The sequence below is a fragment of the Pieris brassicae genome, chromosome 8 (genome assembly GCF_905147105.1).
Source record: "Pieris brassicae chromosome 8, ilPieBrab1.1, whole genome shotgun sequence".
NCBI classification, from domain to species: domain Eukaryota; kingdom Metazoa; phylum Arthropoda; class Insecta; order Lepidoptera; family Pieridae; genus Pieris; species Pieris brassicae.
The window spans coordinates 19,905,460-19,925,348 of record NC_059672.1 but is presented as its reverse complement, the minus strand read 5'-3'; the positions used below and the strand labels follow the sequence as shown (position 1 = coordinate 19,925,348).

Below are 19,889 nucleotides of genomic sequence, written 5' to 3'. Positions count from 1 at the left end.
TTTATATATACTTTCAGTCGTAATATATGAAATATGTTAAACAGTTACTTTTTAGAAATAATATAACATTTAAAATATTTTACTTATTGATTAATTTATTACAATGCGGTAAAATGAGCTATGAGCGAGTAAGTACGTATATAATATAAATTAGGCGCTAACTTAATATAATTAATTCAGATTTCCAGACACTAAAGTACTAATAAGACCTACGGTAAGGCTTATGAACGTGCCCTTACTTTAGTACATTGAACATTCAGCAAGTTGATGCTAAGCGAGTCGGTCGTTTGACTCTATAGCGGTATATTTTGATGTTTCGGTGAACTTCATCGGCAAGTGAATATATTGTGAAGCTTTTTTTGAGTGTTAAAATAGTTTTAATTTACTAATTTCATTTGATAAACTAATTGTTACAAAAAACTTTTTCATGTCAAACCGGCGACTAAGTTTTTAAATGTCAAATAAGAAATAACAATTTAGAGTTGTCAAATGTCAATCCTATCGCTTTTTATTATTCTAAATTCTAATCAGTTTTTGCAGAATTCCGAGCCGTGTAGGTTGTAGATTTTTGAATTTTATTTATTTGTATTATGAAGATTGGATAAAAAATTCCTCACATAACTTCACTCTTTCTCATCTCAAGGTATAAGTGTCTACTAACATAATGGAGGACGGTATAAACAAACCATACAAAATATGTGATGTGAATCGCGAAAAGAAGAAAGGAATTGTGGCTTCTACATTAGAAGACTTGTTGACTAAAGTCCCAGAGAAACTTGGTTTGCCCTCTGAAAACTTAACTGTAGTGTTGGAATGCGATGGTACTGAGGTAGATGATGAGGAATACTTCTTCACTTTAGATCCCGATACTTCTCTCATGATTTTACATGGAACTGAAAAGTGGGCACCTAATATGCCAAAATGTCAAGTATCATTAGACCAAACTGATGAAGGTTCTCTTGGAGATAAGACCCAAGTTGCAAATCTGGTGGGACGGCTTCAGCATAACTTATGTCACATTTCCTTGTTAGGGGGTCAAGACTTAGAATTACTGTCAGATATGGATCCAGATAGTCTAGCCGATATTGTGACAGACAGGGACAACAGAATAATTCTAGAACACATTAAGGAAGCCTCGGGAAGGTAATTACTTTTATTTCTTACAATTTAACATTTTAGAGTTTGCTATATGTAATCTTTATTTCATTTTATACAGAATAAGTATTTGTGGTCATGTTCAGGAAATAATTAAAATTTGAATGAACCGTTCAGATATATTAAATAGATATCTTTTCTCTCAGATATATTAAATAGATATATTTTCTTACAGTACCTCAGCATGGAAGAAGCATATAAATAATATGCGTATTTCTTAATATTCTTATTTTTATTTCTAATGTTTATTATACTACCAGTTGTTGCTGTCTAAGATATTTTATTAGAATTGTTTATAATTACAGGATATTGCTTGAGAAAAGACAAGCTCAAGATGCAATGGAGTTACTGAAGTTATACCATCAGAGTGTATCAAATGGTACTGAGGATGTATCACCACCAAGCCAAGAGCGTGTATAACTGTAATATCTACCGAATAACCCTAGTATAACCCTTACTAAATTTCTTTAATGGGATGGTGTATCTCAAAAGTTTACAGACTTGCTTATACTATAAAAAGATGCGTCTATAGCTATAAAACACCAAAATTAAGGAGGCCTTTTTAAACGCTAATACTTATATAGAATGTTTTAAAGTCCTTAGTTAGATTCATTATACAAATTATTTAAATGACAGGATTTGCATTGTTTAGCATAGGTGTAAGTGCAGTAGTTAATATAATATAAGAAGCTAATCTTATGAAATTGAGCTGTAATTGAATGTATGGTCATTCTAAATGTAAATGATAGTTATAAAATTCCATTTTACACCTTTGTATTGTAGTTTGGTGTCCAGTGTCATAATAATCAGTGTAACACATAAAGATGAACTCTGTTTTAAAATTGTGTTATGACTAATATATCTGGATTCAAATTTATTTGTCTGTAACATTCTATATATACCTAAATAATTTATAGGCATTTATAATTTTAAGTTTGTTTTAGTCTTACCGCTGCATATATTGAAATTATTTTAATTGCTAAACACTAAAGTTAATATTTAATACATGACAATAGATGTGCTAGGCAGTAGTAAGTTACTATTTCTAGGTTTTTATTTCTTTTTTTTTTGTAAACTTTTGAGAGAAAAAAATGGGATAAGGTTGATAATCAACATCAATTTAAAAGACTGATAGTTGGTAAATTTCATTTTTTATATAGTTTTACCCCTAGAATTAAGATTTATTCATTTAATTCCAAATTTGCTCAACAATTTACAAGTTTAACATAAGTTATACCCATACTTTATTCCACTGCCGTAAAAATGTACTTTTGCTTAGACCTTAAGAATACATTGATCAAGGAATTGTAAGTTGGTATTGTTAGAATTTAAAGAATTTGATGTCTTTACTATGTTGCTTGCAACTCCAAATAATTCAGTCCCTTTTTTATTACCATAGGTGTAACTCTCCCAATAAACATAATTTCTGTGTGTAAATTTATTAATTTTAATTATATGGTGTTGTTTGTAAATAAAATAGAGTAACAGCCAACTAGACACAACATATAGGTATCAATCAACATTATATAAAACCATTGGAAACACTATAAAATTTCTTATAAGACTCAAAAATTTGTCTAAGAATTAAAATCTATACATTGTATTTAAATATAAAGTCCATTTCCATTTATATAGCACTCTCTGCAGTAAAAATTATTACTAATTTATAACACAAATTTTACTATTCATACAATACCAATTATTAGTACTAAAAATGACTACTATTCTTTAAATTAGTTGTCAACAAATCATTTTTGCAATAACATTGTATCCCATGTAGATGGAACCCCTTGTAAACGAGTTATTTTAAATCTTAGAATTATCAACATAGATTAGAAAGCAAACTGCTCAATCTTCTTCAATGTTTGTGTAAAAGTCTGTAAAATTGTAGAATGTATTATTATGTAGATCATAACAATAAAGAATTTAGTCTATATTAATTTCAATAATTCTCTAAAAGCCATATAATATAAAAACACCTGTTATATAGATAAATTGTTTATTGAGTCCTCACAACATTTAAAATAGTTACATTTAGAATAAAAACAAAAAATTTGAAATATTACAAAGTATACCTTGAAAGAGTTTTGATTCCTGCTGTTTTAAATATAATTGAGATTTTAAATACCAAGCATACATTTAAATAACCAAGCACAGATATTTTACAAAACAGTGCAAGAACTTTTCTCGCGAAAAGGGTTGACTTTTTGACTAGTAAAGCCTACAAGAAGGCAATCTTCTTGTTCATGATCGCTTATGAATCGTACGATATCCGCTACGGCGATAGAAACGGGAATACGTTTTATTGCAGCTTCCCGCCGCAGCTGCTCTGTAACAGCTCGCTGTTGCTGTAATGTCGACACCATCATGTCCATAACGGCAGTATCTGAGAGGCCTATGTTGACAGCCAACACAAACAACAAAGTATAACAAAAGGGCGTAGTCTTTCACTACAACCTTGATCTGCAAATAAAAGCACAAGTTCTTGAACAGAACTACGAGTACACGTGATTTAAAAATTTAAAGAAATGTACCTTAATAGCTGGTGATTAAGGGCTCTATGAGATTATGAATAAAAATTTAAATCTATTATTTTCACTTAATTTATTACTAGCCAAGAGGAAATTTAGATGCATAGAGTCAAGAAGTAGTCAATGTCATTGTCCGATTTTACAGTTAACGCTTCGTCGTTTGACACATCTAAACGTAACAGTAGATCTACAGATAGGCTTAAACGTGATTTTGTAATTTGTATGTTAACAGTTAAAGGTCTGTCATTTGTATTAAACGTAAGATACATCCCAGCTTCTGGTAGTCTTAGTTTAATTATTTGCTCTACCTGTGGCTTGAGCGTCAAGTATCAAAATCTATAATCAAAACTCAAATTTCAAATCAAATCCCTATTAATAGTCATATAAAGTTAATATTTTAATTGAGAAAGAAATGGAAGGCGATGCAAAAGATAATACAAAATCTTTCTCGGGAATACCTGACGCAATATTTGTTGTAAGTATGTTAATAAAAACGATATCTTTAATAAAATTTGCCAATCTTATTTTAGGTTATATGCATCTGCTAATAAAAAGTAATATATTATTTTTTATATACTTGGATTATATACAAAAATAGTGTGAACTTCAGGACATAGCTCTAAAAAAAATTATAAATGCTTCCAAAGATGAAATTGACTTCACTCTATATTGAATTTGAATTTTTTATTATTATTTCTAGGATAATGTTGATGAATTTATGAGTATGCCTGAAAATTCTGAAGGAGTAGAAAAGGTTCTTCGAAAGCTCGACGAACAGCATGGAAAATATAAATTCATGGAATACACTTTGAACACAAAGAGGAGGCGACTGCGAGAGCAAATCCCAGACCTAGCTCGTACTCTTGAAATGATTGAAAAGTTAAAAGCACAAAAGGAAACAATGCAGACACAGTTTTTGCTTAGTGACCAGGTTTTTGTTAAGGTAACTGATATGATTGGTGATTAAACAATTTTATTTGCTTGTCAAGAAAATATGCAAGTACAAAAATCTTTCTATTTATAATAATTATATAAGTTTTATAACTTTTTTAGGCAGAGGTACCACCCACAAACAATGTGTGCTTGTGGCTTGGAGCGAATGTTATGCTTGAATATACACTAGAGGATGCTGAAAATCTTCTTACCACGAATATGGCAACAGCTACAAAAAATCTTGCTAATGTTGAACATGATTTGGACTTCTTGAGGTACTTCTAGACCTATTCTTAAGAACTTAATATAGATATATTTGCCCTACATAAATAATTGTAGATTGAAAGTAGATAGGTTTAGCAAAAAGTGTTAATACTGAAGATCTGTATATTTATTTTTATTTAATTTATTATTTAAGTTTGCGTAAGTATGTCAATTACCACTAAATTAAAAATTAATACATTTTTTTATCAACATAATGGTTCTCTTACTTTATATTCACATACAGCCATAACAAATTCTAATTGTTCCAATTCATTGGCACAGTTATTTTATCGCATCTACTTTATCTTATACTTAAATTTTTTCCTTAAATGTTTTTACATTACAGAGATCAATGGACTACTACAGAAGTAAATATGGCTCGAGTCTATAATTGGGATGTCAAGCGTCGTCAGGCAGCCAAGGCTTCAAGCTAATTCTATGATATAAAACACTCATTCATCTCCAAATTGTTCTTATATAATTTTGTGATGTTCCTAATTTCTTTTTTGAATTTTGAACTTTGCTTTTCTAGAATTAAAATTTCTAAATAAAAAATACATAATATGTAAATTACACAAATTTCAAATATATAATGCTATTTCAGCTTAATGCACTCATATTATTTATTTAAGAATTGATTCTAATCTTCCACTTTTTGCTTTTTATTTAACTATTTGGAAATAAGCTTCCAACTGTATTACTATTATTCATGGAGTTATAGATTAAAGTTCTGTTAATAAACAATTTATAACTTTCAATCTTTATTAACTGAGTTGATTAATCATGGCAGATTGTAGTATTCTACTATGATCCTTATTCTCTATTATTATTCTGAAATGAGACATAACGCCAAGCATTACTCCTGCATGACCAAACCTGTTTTTCACAAATGGGAGTCGCACTTCTCGAGTCGTCTCTGAAGATGAGGTTTGGCGCGAATATCATAAGTTGAGCGGACCGGATGGTATCCGCGTATTTGTGCTCCTGAGTTGGCTCCGATTCTAACGCGCCTTTTCCAATACCTGTACTCGCTCGGCACTGACCCGAAGGCGATCGCTCTGATCCGTCCAACTATAGCCCAATAGCTATAACCTCCTTGTACTCCCAAAATAATGGAATCCATTATTAATGGCCAGCTCCGTAGGTATCTAGAGGGCCACCAGCTGATTAGTTATTATCAGTACGGCTTTCGTCGTGGTCGTTCAGCTGGTGACCTTGTATACCTCACACATATGTGGGCAGAGCCAATTAAGTCCAAGGGGGAGGTGTTAGCCTTTAGTTTAGATATAGCGAGGGCATAGGGTGGGATAAAGGATAAAGCGCTTCTCTCGAAGCTACCAGGGATTTCTGAGAAATTATGCGACTTTATCCAGCTATCTGGCCGATAGGAGCATGTAGCTCACAAGGCTGTATCCTATCCCCGACCCTATTTCTACATATCAATGATATGTTGTAACTTAGCAACACTTATTGCTATGCGGACAACAGCACTAGGGATACTCTTTACATTGGCCGGACTGGTATTTCTCGGGGAGTTTTCGATAAGTACCGGAACAAAGTTGTACCTGAAGTTGAGCTCTGCTACGTTGAGTCTGAGACTGGGGTAGACTAAATCTAGTTCAATTTAAATCCGAGAAGATACAAGTTTGCACGTTTTCTGCTTAAAAAACATTCTTTGTCGCTACTCCTCTTTACGAAGACACTCTTCTGAATGCCCCCGCAAGCATCGGAATTCTTGGCGTTGACATATCGATCGACGTTCAGTTGTGCGGTCATTTGGAAGGAAAACCTATATTTACCATAGTGTTCAGAGGAGTTCTTCGGATTAATATATGCAGCTGAGTTTCATCATCAGACATCGCGGCAGAATACTAATTCCACCCGTATCACCTCGACGTCCATCGTCCGCGTTTTTTAAGACTGTTTTTGCCGCGCAATCGACTTCGCGAACCCTCTGGTATTAAGAGTGTGCCTCCTGCCCGTTGGCCCCGTTCTATAAAAAATGTATTCGTGGAAGGGCGAATACCTGGGAATTGAGGCCGGCAGAACGAGATTTGGAAGGCCATGGTCGCCATGAAGGATGTACATGATGAAATCACATATATTTTAACCACCTATTTGCATACCATAGCAAGACACACATGCATGTCGGCTAGAACAGTGCATAGATTTTTAAAACGAGAGAAGTTAAATTCATGTCATTATCAGCGTGAAGCGCATGGTGGCCATGTTGAACAGCTCTTGTAAAATTTAATTTATTAGACAATATTTTAAAATTGTACGTTGGACTATTATATTCTTCAATTATTAAATCAATATTTTTAAGTTACTTTCTAGTAATGAAGGAATTTGAATGTCATGTTTTTTCTTAACTTCGCACACAGGTGACCAGTTTTTTTTACACCACGTTAGGTAAGGAAAAAATAAGTAATTTGAGTTAGAACTTTCCGCCGTTAAATTCGATAGCGTATCTAACCAGAAATTATCCAAAAAACAAATAGAAAAATTTCGTAAATTACAGTCTTGAGTAGTACCTGAAAAAGTGGAATTGAATTTTCGATAATATCGAATATCTTGAAAATAGACATATTTACGAAACTTAAAAGATATATTTTGGATCCCAACTTCTATCCAAAGATACTACTATATTTTCCTATTATTAGGTCCTTACATATGAAATTGGCGTTTTGTATGGGAGGAACAAAAAGTCGAATATTTTTAAATATAATATATATTTTTAAATATAATATATATTTTTAAATATAATATATATTTACTTAATCAAAGTATGGACCAATATTTTCTATGCACTTTTGCCATCTCATAGGTAGTTCATTGATCCCTTTACTAAAAAACCAGTAGGACGGGAATCAATAAAATCTGTGAAGGCGATTTGGACTGCCCCATCAGAGTTAAATTTTTTCCCTTGCAAGAAGTTGTCCAAATTTCGAAAAAAATGGTAATCTGTTGGAACAAGGTCCGGGGAGTACGGAGGATGTCTTAGACATTCCAATTGAAGCTCTTCTAATTTGGTAGGCGTCTGTAGTGCAGTGTGTGGTCTAGCGTTGTCGTGAAGTAGCAGTGGCGTGGAGCGATTGACCAGCCTAGGATGTTTAGCCGCTAGCTTCCAGCTCCATCATGGTTTGCAATTATAATAATAATAATAATCTTTATTTCTTCTCTCACATATACATACATAGAAGGTTATTATGATTAAACTAAGATAATAACATTTGGAAGTGTATGTGAGAGACTGGTCTCTGTAACAGGAGACCTGAGTGGCAGAGAGCCAGCCTCTCCACCACCGGACCGGAACACGTACAATCAGGTCATTGTCATAAGATACAATAGAAGAAAATAAGCAAGTGCTTAAGGAAAAAAAATGGAAACGGAGTCGTAAAAATAAATTTGGTGTGTGTTTGTGTCTGTGTGTGAGTGCGCGTGTGTGTGTGTGTGCGCGCGTGTGTGTGTGTGCGCGTGCGTGTGTTACAGAGTAACAGTTATTAATTATTCTGTTTCATCATAACTCAACGTCTTCAGCCAATTAGTAACCATTTTTTTACATTCATATTTCGATAGTGTAGTAGAAACCAAAGAATCTTTGCGAGAAAGAAGTTGTCCATCGTGTAATACGACAGCAAACTTTATGTTTAATCCGCTTGTTTATATTTAATTCGGGGTTGTAACTAGTTTTATAATGTTGTTTTAAAACTGTGTTGAGAATAAATAATTGACGAATTGTTAACACATCGGCTAGGGCATAAAGCTCTTTAGTGGGAAAAAGAAACGGTAAGGAATAACTTACTTTTAACACTGCTCGTTGGGCTCTTTCAAGTTTTAGTAGATTGGTTTTGAAAGTACCTCCCCACACAGTGATACAATAGCTTAAAATTGACTGACATAAAGCCTGATATACTACTTTAACAATTCTATTGTCTGCTATAAGTCTTAAAGTTTTAAAGATATAAATGAGTTTACGAGTTCTGCATGAGAGAAGATCCACGTGAGAATTAAAACTCAAGTTACTATCGATAACTACACCCAAATACTTTACACTATAGGCAATGGAAATGCTTTTGCAATGGCAGAGTTGATTTGAAGAGCAAGTATGGGCTGTGATAGAAAAATAATCATGAATGTGAGACGGAACGTTTTTAATAGAGAAGGGCATAAATTTTGTTTTATCAACATTAAGCGTAAGGCCGTTGCCTCTCAACCATTCATTTACAAGACCAAAACCAAGCTGAGCAGAATTATACACCTCATTCCAATTATTGCCAGAGAAGACAAGGGCAGTGTCATCTGCAAAAGATATTATCTTACCATTTGGCAACTGGAGGTTACATAACTCATTAATGAATGTTAGAAACAACGTTGGGCCAAGTACGCTTCCCTGAGGGATACCGTAAGTTATTGGCAAGTCTACTAGAAATGAGATTCTTGGTCTCAAGATAGTTAACAAGGCGTTTGTTTATAAGTTTCTCAATTACTTTTGCAATCGTGGGTAGTTTAGATATTGGTCTATAATTATTGATACATCCTCTGTCACCACCCTTGAAAATCGGAACAATATCAGCCAGCTTAAGCTGATCCGGAAAAACGCCTGTGGAAAAAATCAAATTTACAATGAATGTCAATGGTGGGACTATTATTTGATGATACCGTTTTAATATAGCACCTGAAATATTATGCCGTCCAGTACATTTATCTTTTTTTAAGTTGAGAATACAGTTACGAACTTCATTTTCATCGGTACTATCCAAAACTAAGGATGATAATGGATTGGCCATTGAGGATATACAACCCCTACCAGAGGAATATGCCTTTTCCGCCAGATCTTTACCAATAGAAACAAAGAATTTATTAATAAAATTGACCGATTCAGAGGGGTTATCAGGAGAAATAAGTTGCTCAGCAGGTCTGCAGAGTTTTGATGTATGCGTTAATTTCCTAATAGTGTCCCAGAGTGCTTTATTATTTGTGTTTGCCGCCGCTTTTAACTCTTTCGCCTCATATTCACTTTTAAGTTTCTTAAGGAGCCAGTTGCAAAAATTTCTGTACCTTTTGTAGGTTATTTTCTTAATTTCATTGTTCAGGTCTTTTTTATATATTTTATGAAGTTTATCTCGATTTCGTACACATCTTAGAAGACCAGAAGTCATCCAAGGCTTCTTTAGCCTCTTGCGATTAGGTACGGTGTGATTTTGAGTATTAGATTTTATTTTAGCATTAATCTCCGAGATAAGAAAAGAAGTAGCAACATTTGCATCTGAAACCCGATAGATCGGTTCAAAGCAAAGGTTTTTTATATCATTATCTAGGCCTACATAATTAATTTTATTATGGATGAAGTCTTTATTTTGTTTGTGAGATTGCTGGTCTTCTAGTATAAGAACTACGCTGTCATGATCAGTTACAGATGATTCAACTACATAACAAGCGGAAGAAAAAGTACTTTTCATAAAAGCGTGATCAAGGCACGTCTTGTTGTGAGTGGATATTGTATGTGCGGGTAACAGACCATGAGAAGCTAGTAGATTTAAGTAAAATTGAGAATTCACATCCTTAGTGTTTGGCATAATATCGATATTGATATCACCAATAATTATGACTGAAGATAATTTTAGATTGGTAAGAATTTCGTTTAGCGACTCTTTAAATTGGGAGACGTCTTTATACCCTGGCGGTCTGTAAATGGCAATGACGGCAGTATTGTCATTTATTTTTATTACAAGAAAATTGGGTTCGAGTACTTTTGGTTCAGATATTTTTATGTTTAGGCAATTTTTGAAGTAAACTACAACGCCTTCATTTTGAGTCAGGTTGTGTTCGGTAAGGGCATGATAATATCCGTCAATACGGGGAATAATATTTGTGTGGCGTAGCCAGCACTATCTAATAGTGTTAATAAGTCTGGGAAGTTCCTATTTATACTTCGAATATTTTGGTGAATCATTTTCAAACAATTTTCAGGATGTTTAATTAAGGTCTGTAAGTCTTCTACTTCACAATTAGAGGAATAAGCTACGGTAAAGTTATCAAGGTCTTTTAATATTTCATTTGTTTGATCGAATTTTCGTAGGTACGAATATAAACAAGGATGTCTTCAGTGTTAAGGATTTTTGGTGCAGGTTTTGTAGCGTTGCATTGGCTGTTGAGCTATCCTTTTTCATACATTTATGGAGTAATAGGTTATAACCAATATTGTGTTTATAAATGTGTCCAAGTGTAAACTTAAATAAGTGTTTTTGGACTGTAAGTGTATGTAAACGTTGAGTAAATGAAGTGAGTGTGTAAATTATAACAATAATTTGTATTAGTATTAAAAATAAACATCTTAGAACTCTTACCATATAAATCAAGTTAAACAAAAATAAACCAGAATTAATAAAATAATAAACTGAATAAATACTATAATACTGATAAATAAATTCTAAAAAAGACAGTCATATGATTTGTTTTACAAGATCATCAAGACATTTTTCGGAATCTATTATAACAGGCTTACCAGCTGCGTCCATGCGCAGGAAAACTCTGCCGTTAGAATACCAACAAGCATACTTAAATTTTTTGGCAATTTGTCGTGTTTCATACATGAGTTTCCTTTGGGCTGGCGGAAGGTGCTCATCAATGTATATCAGTGATTTTGCTCCTGGGAGCCCAAGTGTTTGAGTGTTTAACTTTTCAGGTATTAATTTTTCTTTAATGAGTTTTCTTACTCTGGATAGTAATTCATTCCTGGTGTGAACGCAGCTGAATTCTGCAACGCTGGGTCTTGCTGTTCCAGGCTTCCCTGGCAAACGGTAAATATCACGCAACTCTTTAGAGTCTATAGTTAAATCCAACTCCTTGCCAATTCTCGTAAGGATAGACAGAAGACTTTCAAAGTTTTCGCTATCGTAATGAGGTATATTTCGAACCTCTATAGTTGCGACTCTTGATAGAAACTGCAAACCTTGAATTTTGGTCTCCACGCTTCCGCGGTCCGAGGGGGAGAGGATTGCTGACAATAGACATCAGCCGTAATGGTCTGGCCAGATTTGAAAAGTGCAATGAACAATACTGGCACTAGTCCACCAAACGCTTACAAGTAACTTTTTTGGGGTTAATTTTCGCTTGGGGCAGGATTTGGCTGGATGGCCAGGATCCAACCATTGCGCTGAGCGCTTCCGATTATCGTAAAGAATCCATTTTTCATCACAGGTAATGATTCGGTTTAAAATACCTTCATTATTGTGCCGGTTCAGTAATGTTACGCAGCAATTGACGCGCGTTTACCGGTTTGCTTCAGTCAATTAGTGAGGTACCCACCTTTCAAGCTTTTTAATCTTCCCAATTTGCTTCAAGTGAATTAAAACAGTTTTATCACTAACACCGCAGCCTGCAGCTAACTCGGACGTGGTTTGTGATGGATCCGCTTCCACAATAGCCTTCAATACTTCATTATCAACTTGGGTCTCAGGCCGTCCACGGGGCTTGTTCTGCAGGTCGAAATTTCCAGAACGAAAACGTTGGAACCAAAAACGAACTGTGTTTTCTTTTGCAACATGACCGCCATACACATCATTCACCCTTCGAGTCGTTTCCGCAGCACTAGTGCCACGGCGGAACTCGTACTCGTAAATAATGCGATACTTTAAGTTTTCCATTTTGTAAAATGAATGACGGTCATCGAAGCACAAATACATGAGTAAATAGCTGTACAAATTTGAATTTGGAATTCCTTACCAAAGAGGAAAACATCGTGATTAAAGTGGCCAGTACGAAATACGCCAATTTCATATGTAAGGACCTAATATTACGCCACATCTGTATATTATTTAACTATACGCCTATGTTACCAGGTCATTAAATCCCAAAAAAAAAACTATACGTCTATGTGGTTTTGCTTGATGGTAAATCATAAAATAACTAGCTAAAGTCACTGTCAAATGCTATGTGTCAGGGTATATTTGAAATTAACACTTTGTGTTATTGATATTCTATTTATTTTTATAATATTTAGCAAGGTCGAAAAGGTACAAAACGTTTCATTAATCAAAATTATTTACTTCTCAGTTTAGACATTCAGACCTGTTAAACAAAATAATCAATTAATATAAATTTTATAGCACTTATATCAAGGTACTGGTAGGGTATTTTAATAAGTTCCTTAAGATAATTTCTACCAAAAACTTTGCCACATCACAACTTAATATGCGTCATAAAAAGCTCTTGATTTATTAATTATGCTTATTAAGTGTCTTAATGTGCGTGGTAACAGCTGTGTACTTTCTTTAAGTTTCATGTTTGATATCAGTGACTAAATCACGATATCTAAGAGAAAATAGAGTTATACTTTGGTAAAGGAAACCAACAGTTCTGTCCATTGGTTTGATTTCAGAAATGGGTCCATCAACCGATTGGGATGAAATAAAAAGATTAGCTGCTGACTTTCAAAAAGCTCAGCTTAGTTCTACATCTCAAAGGTAAAAACTAATAAATACCAGTTTGATTATTGTTTAAATTTAGTCACTAAAAGTATTTTTGTACTTGATCTTCAGGTTATCAGAAAGAAACTGCATAGAAATTGTATCAAAATTGTTGGAACTTAAATTAATAGAAGTTATTTTTACGAGTGATGGTAAAGAATACTTAACTCCACAACACTTGATTAGGGAAATAACAGATGAGCTGTATGTAAGGGGTGGTAGAGTCAATATTGTGGATTTGGCTAAAGAACTAAGTGTTGATCTTAATCAAATTAATATTAATGTCACTGACATTATAAAAGGGAAAGATGTACAACTTATATCTGGATACTTAATATCAAATAGTTATGTAGAGAAGATAGCCAGAGAAATAAATGAAAAGCTTCAGTTGCAAGGTCAAATATCAGTAGATGAACTGACACTCCAATATGACCTACCCGCAGATTTCCTGCAGCAGAGTGTTCTAGAAGCATACTTGAATGAAATTATAATTGGAAAGCAAGATCCATCAGAACCCAGAACATTTTATACTGAGGAGTACATAACAAGAACAAAAGCTAAAATCAGGGGAGCTGTAATGGGACTCTTGAAGCCTACACAAATTAGTATTATAATAGGACAATGTATTGTTGCAGAAAGATTATTTATGATGCTTTTTGACCAATTGAATGCCCCAGGTGTCTTAACTGGACGCTCGGCAAGTGCTCTTTATGTACCATCTTGTTATACAAAAGCCCAAAATGAATGGGTCATGAGTTTTTGGAAACAAAATAATTATTTGGAGTATGATGCTTTGCAACGACTCGGTATATCAGATCCTAAAGGGTATATCAAGAAAGTTATACAGGAAGAAGATATAACATTCTTAAGTAGTTGTATTTTGGGCTCTCAAATTAAACAACAAATTGAGAGTGCACTAGAAGAGTGCATTGCATCTAAAACATATTTAGATGTTGTGAGCTTATTACCATCTGTCCTTTCTGATAAAGACATTGAAAAGGTGCTCGAGATTCTACTCAAGAATAATACAAAATCAACAGTTTTATTTGATAATACCGGTAAGAAGGGTAGCATACAGTTTTATTGTTATTGTGATGTAATTTTCCATTACAAATAATCTAAACTATGGTATGGTTAATGGACTCATTTTCCGCACTTAGAGTCGTAATTGGTCCGTGCGTTAAGCCCTGGCTAATTTAGCCAGCCTAACTCCTTCCAGAAGCACAGAAGTATCCCGGGCACTTCATAGGCTTAGTGGAGCGACCTCACTGTTCTGAGGATTTTTGTACGTTGTTTAGCCACAGCCTCGCATTCCAGGACTACGTGGGTGACTGATTCCTCTGCGCTGAAACAGCCTCTGCATAAGGGGCTGTTTGTCGCGTCTAGGACAAAAAGATGTTTATTAAGAAGACAATGGCCCGTAATTCTCCCTATCATTGTTTTGAGATTGGTTTTATTTAGGCTTAGAAGTCACTTTGTCAGTTGCGGGTTCACAGCTGGCAGAGCCATGTTGAACTGTTTGCAGTCCACACTTCGCGACCATCGTTGATGCTGGAATTCAGCGGATTTCTGGCGAATCCAATCGTTCGCACTAGCGAGAAGGGCAAGGGGAGCAGTGGATACGGGCCAGCAGGCATCATTCCGTAGCCTCTTTTCGCAAGCTCCTCGGCAGCATCATTGCCGAGAGAACCACTGTGGCCCTTTATCCACTGCAAGGTTGGTTAGAGATATGCCCTCGAGTGCTTCGTGACACTCGAGTATTATTTTGCTGTTTGTCTTTTTGTTTCCGATCGCTATCAGCACGGATGCTCTGTTGGATATGAACTTAATGCAAATGTCATTATTACCTAACCGCTGCACGGCTCTGGCTTCTTCGGTTTAAGCAACACATTCACATTGAAATATCGTGCTCTGTGTGCCTAAGGGTAGGTGTATGTCGATGTTGATATCAAAAGAGGATATGCCAGCGCCTGAGCCGCACTCTGTTTTTGATCCATCTATTTATATACGTACCTCATTCAGGGGCGACTGGTCATGTTCCTCTTCTCTAAATTGTATATGATACTTCCTGATTATAATATGTTAAATATTAGTTGGTAGGTGCAGCTATAAGAGGTTGATACTCTATTGCCTTGTTGAGAATCGCTGTGTGTGCACTGTAGTGATTTTTTCCCCATAGATCCAGTACCATAAGGCTGATGGCAGCTGGGGCTGCCTCCTGTTGTATGTGTAGGTCCAGAGGTACGATCTGCAGGGGTATATCCATTGCTGCAGTTGGTGTTGTTCTCATGCAACCGCTAGCAGCGGGAAAGGCAAGTCTTTGAAAGCGTCCAAGTTTCGTAATAGCTGTTTGAAGTTCTGATCTTGGCCACCAAACCAGGGCTCCTTAGGCTAGCATTGGCCTAATTATGGCAGTGTATAATATAATATAGTATAATTCTTTTAGGCGATTCCCATTTCACACCTAGCATCTTTTTGCATTGATAGAAGGTGATCGTTGCTTTGTTTAGTTTGTTTTCTAGTTGTTAGTTTAGTTGTTCCAGAGCAGTTTACTGTCCAAAATCACACCTAAATACTTGATTTCATTCTTAAGTTTGAGTTCTGTGTTGAAAAGTTTTGGAAATCTGTGCAGTCCAAGAACTCTTCTGTTTGTAAAGAGTATTATTTCTGTTTTTGATGGGTTGTCAGATAGATCACTTTGAAAGCCCTAATTCTCATTAGGTCACATACCTTATGTGCTTTGGAGCTGGAGGTTGGGTGGAGCTTTCAAAGCTCCCCGATATTAAAATGGCTATGTCGTCCGCATATCCCACTGTGTAGAGATTGCCACCGATTAATCTAAACTAATGCATGTGATAGGCAGATGGTATCTTTTTAATACCAGCTAGGTCCAGTTGAATACGACATTTCTTTCATTCTAAAAACATTTTTTGACATGTAGTGAAATCTTACCAATTCGAATATTCATTATATGCTTTTAAAAATTTGCTTATCTTTATTTTGGAATTAACAGTGTTCAGTCATCATTTTGTGGAAAACCTCAAGCAAGATTGTATGCCAATTACTCAGTCTAAAGCTGAAGCTGTTGTGAAGTCAGGAAAATTCCAACAATTTTATTTGGAGAAGCATATTGCTAAGGCTGAGTTACTTCACACACAAACAGACCATAAAACAGAAAAGCGAGAAGAACGAAGAAGAAAAGCGACAAGTGGTAAAGGTGGTGGTGGTACCCAGGGAAGGGAAACTAAAACCAAAGCTGTAAAAAAGCACCCCAGGTGATTTTAACTTCATCATTTCATAAATATTAGAAATTTTAACAACATACTGCCATGTGAAGATATTTTTATTTGTGTTTTCAACATAATCTAACATATATGCATGTAGAGTTCTACAGGTTAGTGAGGCCATCTACTCCACCCACTCTATTGGCAGCAGAATGCATTTAATTTGAAATTATATTTCGGCAAAATATTACATATTAGGACAAAGTATGTAGTAGTACAAGTTAAATTTTTAAGTAACATTTTTAGATCAAAGCAAGTTGTCCAAGAATCTGATTCAGAAGAAGATGCGTCTTCAAAGAAAGCTACAGCCCAGCTGGAGATTATTTCATTAGAAGATGTTGTGAATATTATTAAGAAAACATTGGAAAATGAAGGCTTAGAAGATTTGGTCCACCAGATTGCTGACTATCTGCAAGGGTGAGTTTTCTCAAGTTGTTGGAAACCGAAAGAATTGTTGTCAGTCCATAACTAGGCTACAAGTTTTCATGTTCTGCACTGTTTCCTAATAAGCAATAATAACATAAATATTTGCAGAACTTTAAATGAATCAGCTTTAATCATAGCAAAGGACCTTGCCGCGAAATTACTTCAAAACACAAATCAGAATAAGAAACAAACACACTCATCCGCACAAGATAAAATTAATGTTCTTATAAATGATATAAAGTTATATGAGAAGGGTCTCAAATTGTTTCCCGTTGATCAGCAAGCGGCATTTATAAAATATTTGTTGAAAACATTTGGAGCTGATATTTTGGGTGAATTCTGCAAGTATGCAGCAAATCAGTCCAACATTTCAGTTCAAGTTGATGTGTTATCTGCAGAACAGAGAAATAAAATTATAAATGATTTACCTGAAGAATATATGAAGCCCTTACGAGCTTTGAATGCTACTTTGTTGGATACTTTGGACCCATTTTATCAAGCGGTTGATGTTTGTTTGTCAGAGTGTGGTATGATATTGAAAAAAGTCAATAAAAAAGAAGATAAGTGAGTATTTAGTCAGTGAATAAGTAAAGTTCTTACACTGAATTTTCTTAATAAAATAGTATATCATATACTAGATCTAATTGCCTGTAGTTGATGTAACATTTTACTCTACTGAAATGTTGACAGTTCAACTTTCAACACACTTTCTTTTATGATAGGATCCAATCATTGAAGATTTTTCTTAATTTTATTTTTTTGTACATCTATATACATAAATGAAGCTTGTTTAGATTTGACCTACCAACTAATCTTGGCTAATAGTGTACCTGCCATCATGGAGGCATACATCACAACAATGGGATTATAAAGACTTATGATTTAATAAAAACTTTTAGGTCTCTCATTCTAAATCATAGAGAAAAATTGATATTGGAACTAGAAAACTGTGATGATCCTGCTTTAGTACTGCACTTGGCTGTTCTGGCCATATTTACTATATTACATCAAAATATGTTGCATGCTTCTGGGCGACAGGTTCCATCCATTATATGTTTCTTAAAGTCTCAGTTGAAGGATGAAGATTATTTAAAATTACATCATTTTCATGGTAAGAATATTGTTTTATAGCTATCGGTTTTAACACATTATTACTAACTTTACCAATATAAGTATGTGTTGACTTTTATGATTTTAAACAGAGATTTTTTAAGAAGTCATTTAACCAGCTGCAACATTGCAGTAAACATGCATAGATTAGTTACTGAAAATCTAGGTTTTACACATAAATGGAGGAATTGTTCAAAGTATTGTCTACATTTTCAATAGTGCAAAAAATTAATTGTTCAGAATAATTCCAAGTTACAGTTGCCATTAATGTTTTTTTAGTTGAATAGTAGACCTGTTTATGTACATTAGGACATAAATAAAGCGAGGCACTAGCTGTTATTGATAGTTTATTTACACTTTGTCACCAAAGTTTGACAAATAAAATCCATTTTGGACGTAGACGGATTATGGTATAGACCAGGCATCAGCGTACAGCGTGTGACATAGCGAATGATCGACATAACTTCATAATGTATATCTATGTGCCATTACCGATGAAAGGTTATGTCTGGTTCTTTACTTTCACAGCCGGCTTTTACAGCAAATTATGCAACAATTCACTATGACTGTCACTTTAAATACACCTCTTATTAGGATGAAGTCTTAAAATATGGGTTTGACAGATTTATCAGTAAACGGTGAAAACTTTTTTGCCACCAAGGGCTCGGTGGCATACTAATAAAACCCGATACGCAAATAGAGACAGAAAAACTGATACTCTCGCACTGAAGTATTTCACATTAATGCCGCCTCTCTTTAGTTATTATTGTTATATTAGAAGCTCATCTAGTTCTGTACTCTATCTACGATTTTGGATTTCTTTTTTAATCTGGTTATAAATTCAAACGGAATCTAACATAGTTTGAAGTTGTGAAATGTGGGAAGTTCTTTCATTAAATGAATAAATTCCTAACCTAACCTAACACATCTTAAAGAAACAGTCTATGCAGAGTGTGAACTACATAGTTTTCGGTAGTTGTACTCACTAAAGTTTATTGAGGATATATTATGTAGCTAAATTAATCTATTGACTTCAACTCTAGTCTGTATCAGCTGATTATTTTTTATTACACATTAAAGATTGGTTATTATATAGGCTGAATTTTTTTACAGCTTTGCCACTCACTAGTTCCCTTAGATCTCCTTCAAATCGCTAATTTTTGTAACCTGAGTATTTTCTATTCTAAATTCACAAGAGGTTGAGATTTTGTTATTTAAATCATACTACTACTATCGAGTAATTTCGGCTTTAATGAGCCAAGGCTGTTTATCTACTGACCGCCCTTAATATATTATATTATATATTTAACAGATGTAAGATGTCTTTTCCAAGCTCACGGGATCTTTATTCATAAGCCGCCTGTTTATTATACCTATTTTTCATTTAATTTACAGAATTGGTAACTAAGTTTTTGGTTGCACCTGAAGAAGAAAAAAGTGGCATTGAGGAAGACCTAAAAGATAAACTACCTGTTATAAAAAATTTAGTTTTTGAAGTGAAGAAATACAAATAAGTTATTTTGATGTAATAAAATTTATTTCTCAATTTAAATACTTTCACAAAATACTAACTATATTTATTTATAATCATTCCACCGACCTTCTTGATACTTGATAGGCTGTGTTTTTAAGCTGTCGCGATTTTTAGTTATTAACGATAACTATTGCAGACTATATCTTCAGGAAATATTTAATGGTATGTCAACCGATATGAT

At 34.2% G+C, this 19,889-nt stretch overlaps 4 protein-coding genes across 5 annotated transcripts; 3 read left to right on the top strand and 1 right to left on the bottom strand.

The window, feature by feature from the left end:
* The first annotated feature begins 272 nt into the window (after window positions 1-272).
* Window positions 273-3,078, top strand: LOC123713665 (DNA fragmentation factor subunit alpha-like). The gene is made up of 2 exons (XM_045667453.1): window positions 273-1,143; window positions 1,461-3,078. Exons 1-2 carry the CDS (start codon window positions 665-667, stop codon window positions 1,573-1,575), a joined length of 594 nt encoding a protein of 197 aa, XP_045523409.1. The 5' UTR covers window positions 273-664; the 3' UTR covers window positions 1,576-3,078.
* A 62-nt stretch (window positions 3,079-3,140) lies between these two features.
* Window positions 3,141-3,835, bottom strand: LOC123713672 (guanine nucleotide-binding protein subunit gamma-1). Its single transcript, XM_045667469.1, has 2 exons — window positions 3,690-3,835; window positions 3,141-3,618 (listed from the first exon to the last, which is right to left on the bottom strand). The coding sequence occupies exon 2, from the start codon at window positions 3,528-3,530 to the stop codon at window positions 3,318-3,320; it is 213 nt and encodes a 70-aa protein (XP_045523425.1). The 5' UTR covers window positions 3,531-3,618; window positions 3,690-3,835; the 3' UTR covers window positions 3,141-3,317.
* Window positions 3,836-3,950: 115 nt separating this feature from the next.
* On the top strand, window positions 3,951-5,453 carry LOC123713671 (prefoldin subunit 3). The gene is made up of 4 exons (XM_045667468.1): window positions 3,951-4,161; window positions 4,387-4,629; window positions 4,740-4,894; window positions 5,230-5,453. Exons 1-4 carry the CDS (start codon window positions 4,099-4,101, stop codon window positions 5,315-5,317), a joined length of 549 nt encoding a protein of 182 aa, XP_045523424.1. The 5' UTR covers window positions 3,951-4,098; the 3' UTR covers window positions 5,318-5,453.
* A 7,404-nt stretch (window positions 5,454-12,857) lies between these two features.
* On the top strand, window positions 12,858-19,838 carry LOC123713612 (E3 UFM1-protein ligase 1 homolog). Of its 2 annotated transcripts, none has more exons than XM_045667362.1 (8): window positions 12,858-12,901; window positions 13,267-13,351; window positions 13,427-14,412; window positions 16,368-16,629; window positions 16,885-17,055; window positions 17,173-17,628; window positions 17,964-18,175; window positions 19,570-19,838. In XM_045667362.1, exons 2-8 carry the CDS (start codon window positions 13,269-13,271, stop codon window positions 19,686-19,688), a joined length of 2,289 nt encoding a protein of 762 aa, XP_045523318.1. In that variant the 5' UTR covers window positions 12,858-12,901; window positions 13,267-13,268; the 3' UTR covers window positions 19,689-19,838. The 2 variants fall into 2 exon arrangements, with proteins under 2 accessions (XP_045523318.1, XP_045523317.1); XM_045667361.1 differs by having other exon boundaries at window positions 12,881-13,007.
* Window positions 19,839-19,889: the final 51 nt, after the last annotated feature.

Bases quoted from the DNA above. Each gene is read 5' to 3' on its own strand.
- LOC123713671 (XM_045667468.1), top strand. From the start codon at position 4,099: ATGGAAGGCGATGCAAAAGATAATACAAAATCTTTCTCGGGAATACCT. The intron at 4,162-4,386 runs GTAAGTATGTTA...TATTATTTCTAG, and splicing joins TACCTGACGCAATATTTGTT to GATAATGTTGATGAATTTAT. The intron at 4,895-5,229 runs GTACTTCTAGAC...TTTACATTACAG, and splicing joins CATGATTTGGACTTCTTGAG to AGATCAATGGACTACTACAG.
- LOC123713672 (XM_045667469.1), bottom strand. From the start codon at position 3,530: ATGGACATGATGGTGTCGACATTACAGCAACAGCGAGCTGTTACAGAG.
- LOC123713665 (XM_045667453.1), top strand. From the start codon at position 665: ATGGAGGACGGTATAAACAAACCATACAAAATATGTGATGTGAATCGC. The intron at 1,144-1,460 runs GTAATTACTTTT...TTATAATTACAG, and splicing joins ATTAAGGAAGCCTCGGGAAG to GATATTGCTTGAGAAAAGAC.
- LOC123713612 (XM_045667362.1), top strand. From the start codon at position 13,269: ATGGGTCCATCAACCGATTGGGATGAAATAAAAAGATTAGCTGCTGAC. The intron at 13,352-13,426 runs GTAAAAACTAAT...CTTGATCTTCAG, and splicing joins CTTAGTTCTACATCTCAAAG to GTTATCAGAAAGAAACTGCA. The intron at 16,630-16,884 runs GTGATTTTAACT...TAACATTTTTAG, and splicing joins GCTGTAAAAAAGCACCCCAG to ATCAAAGCAAGTTGTCCAAG.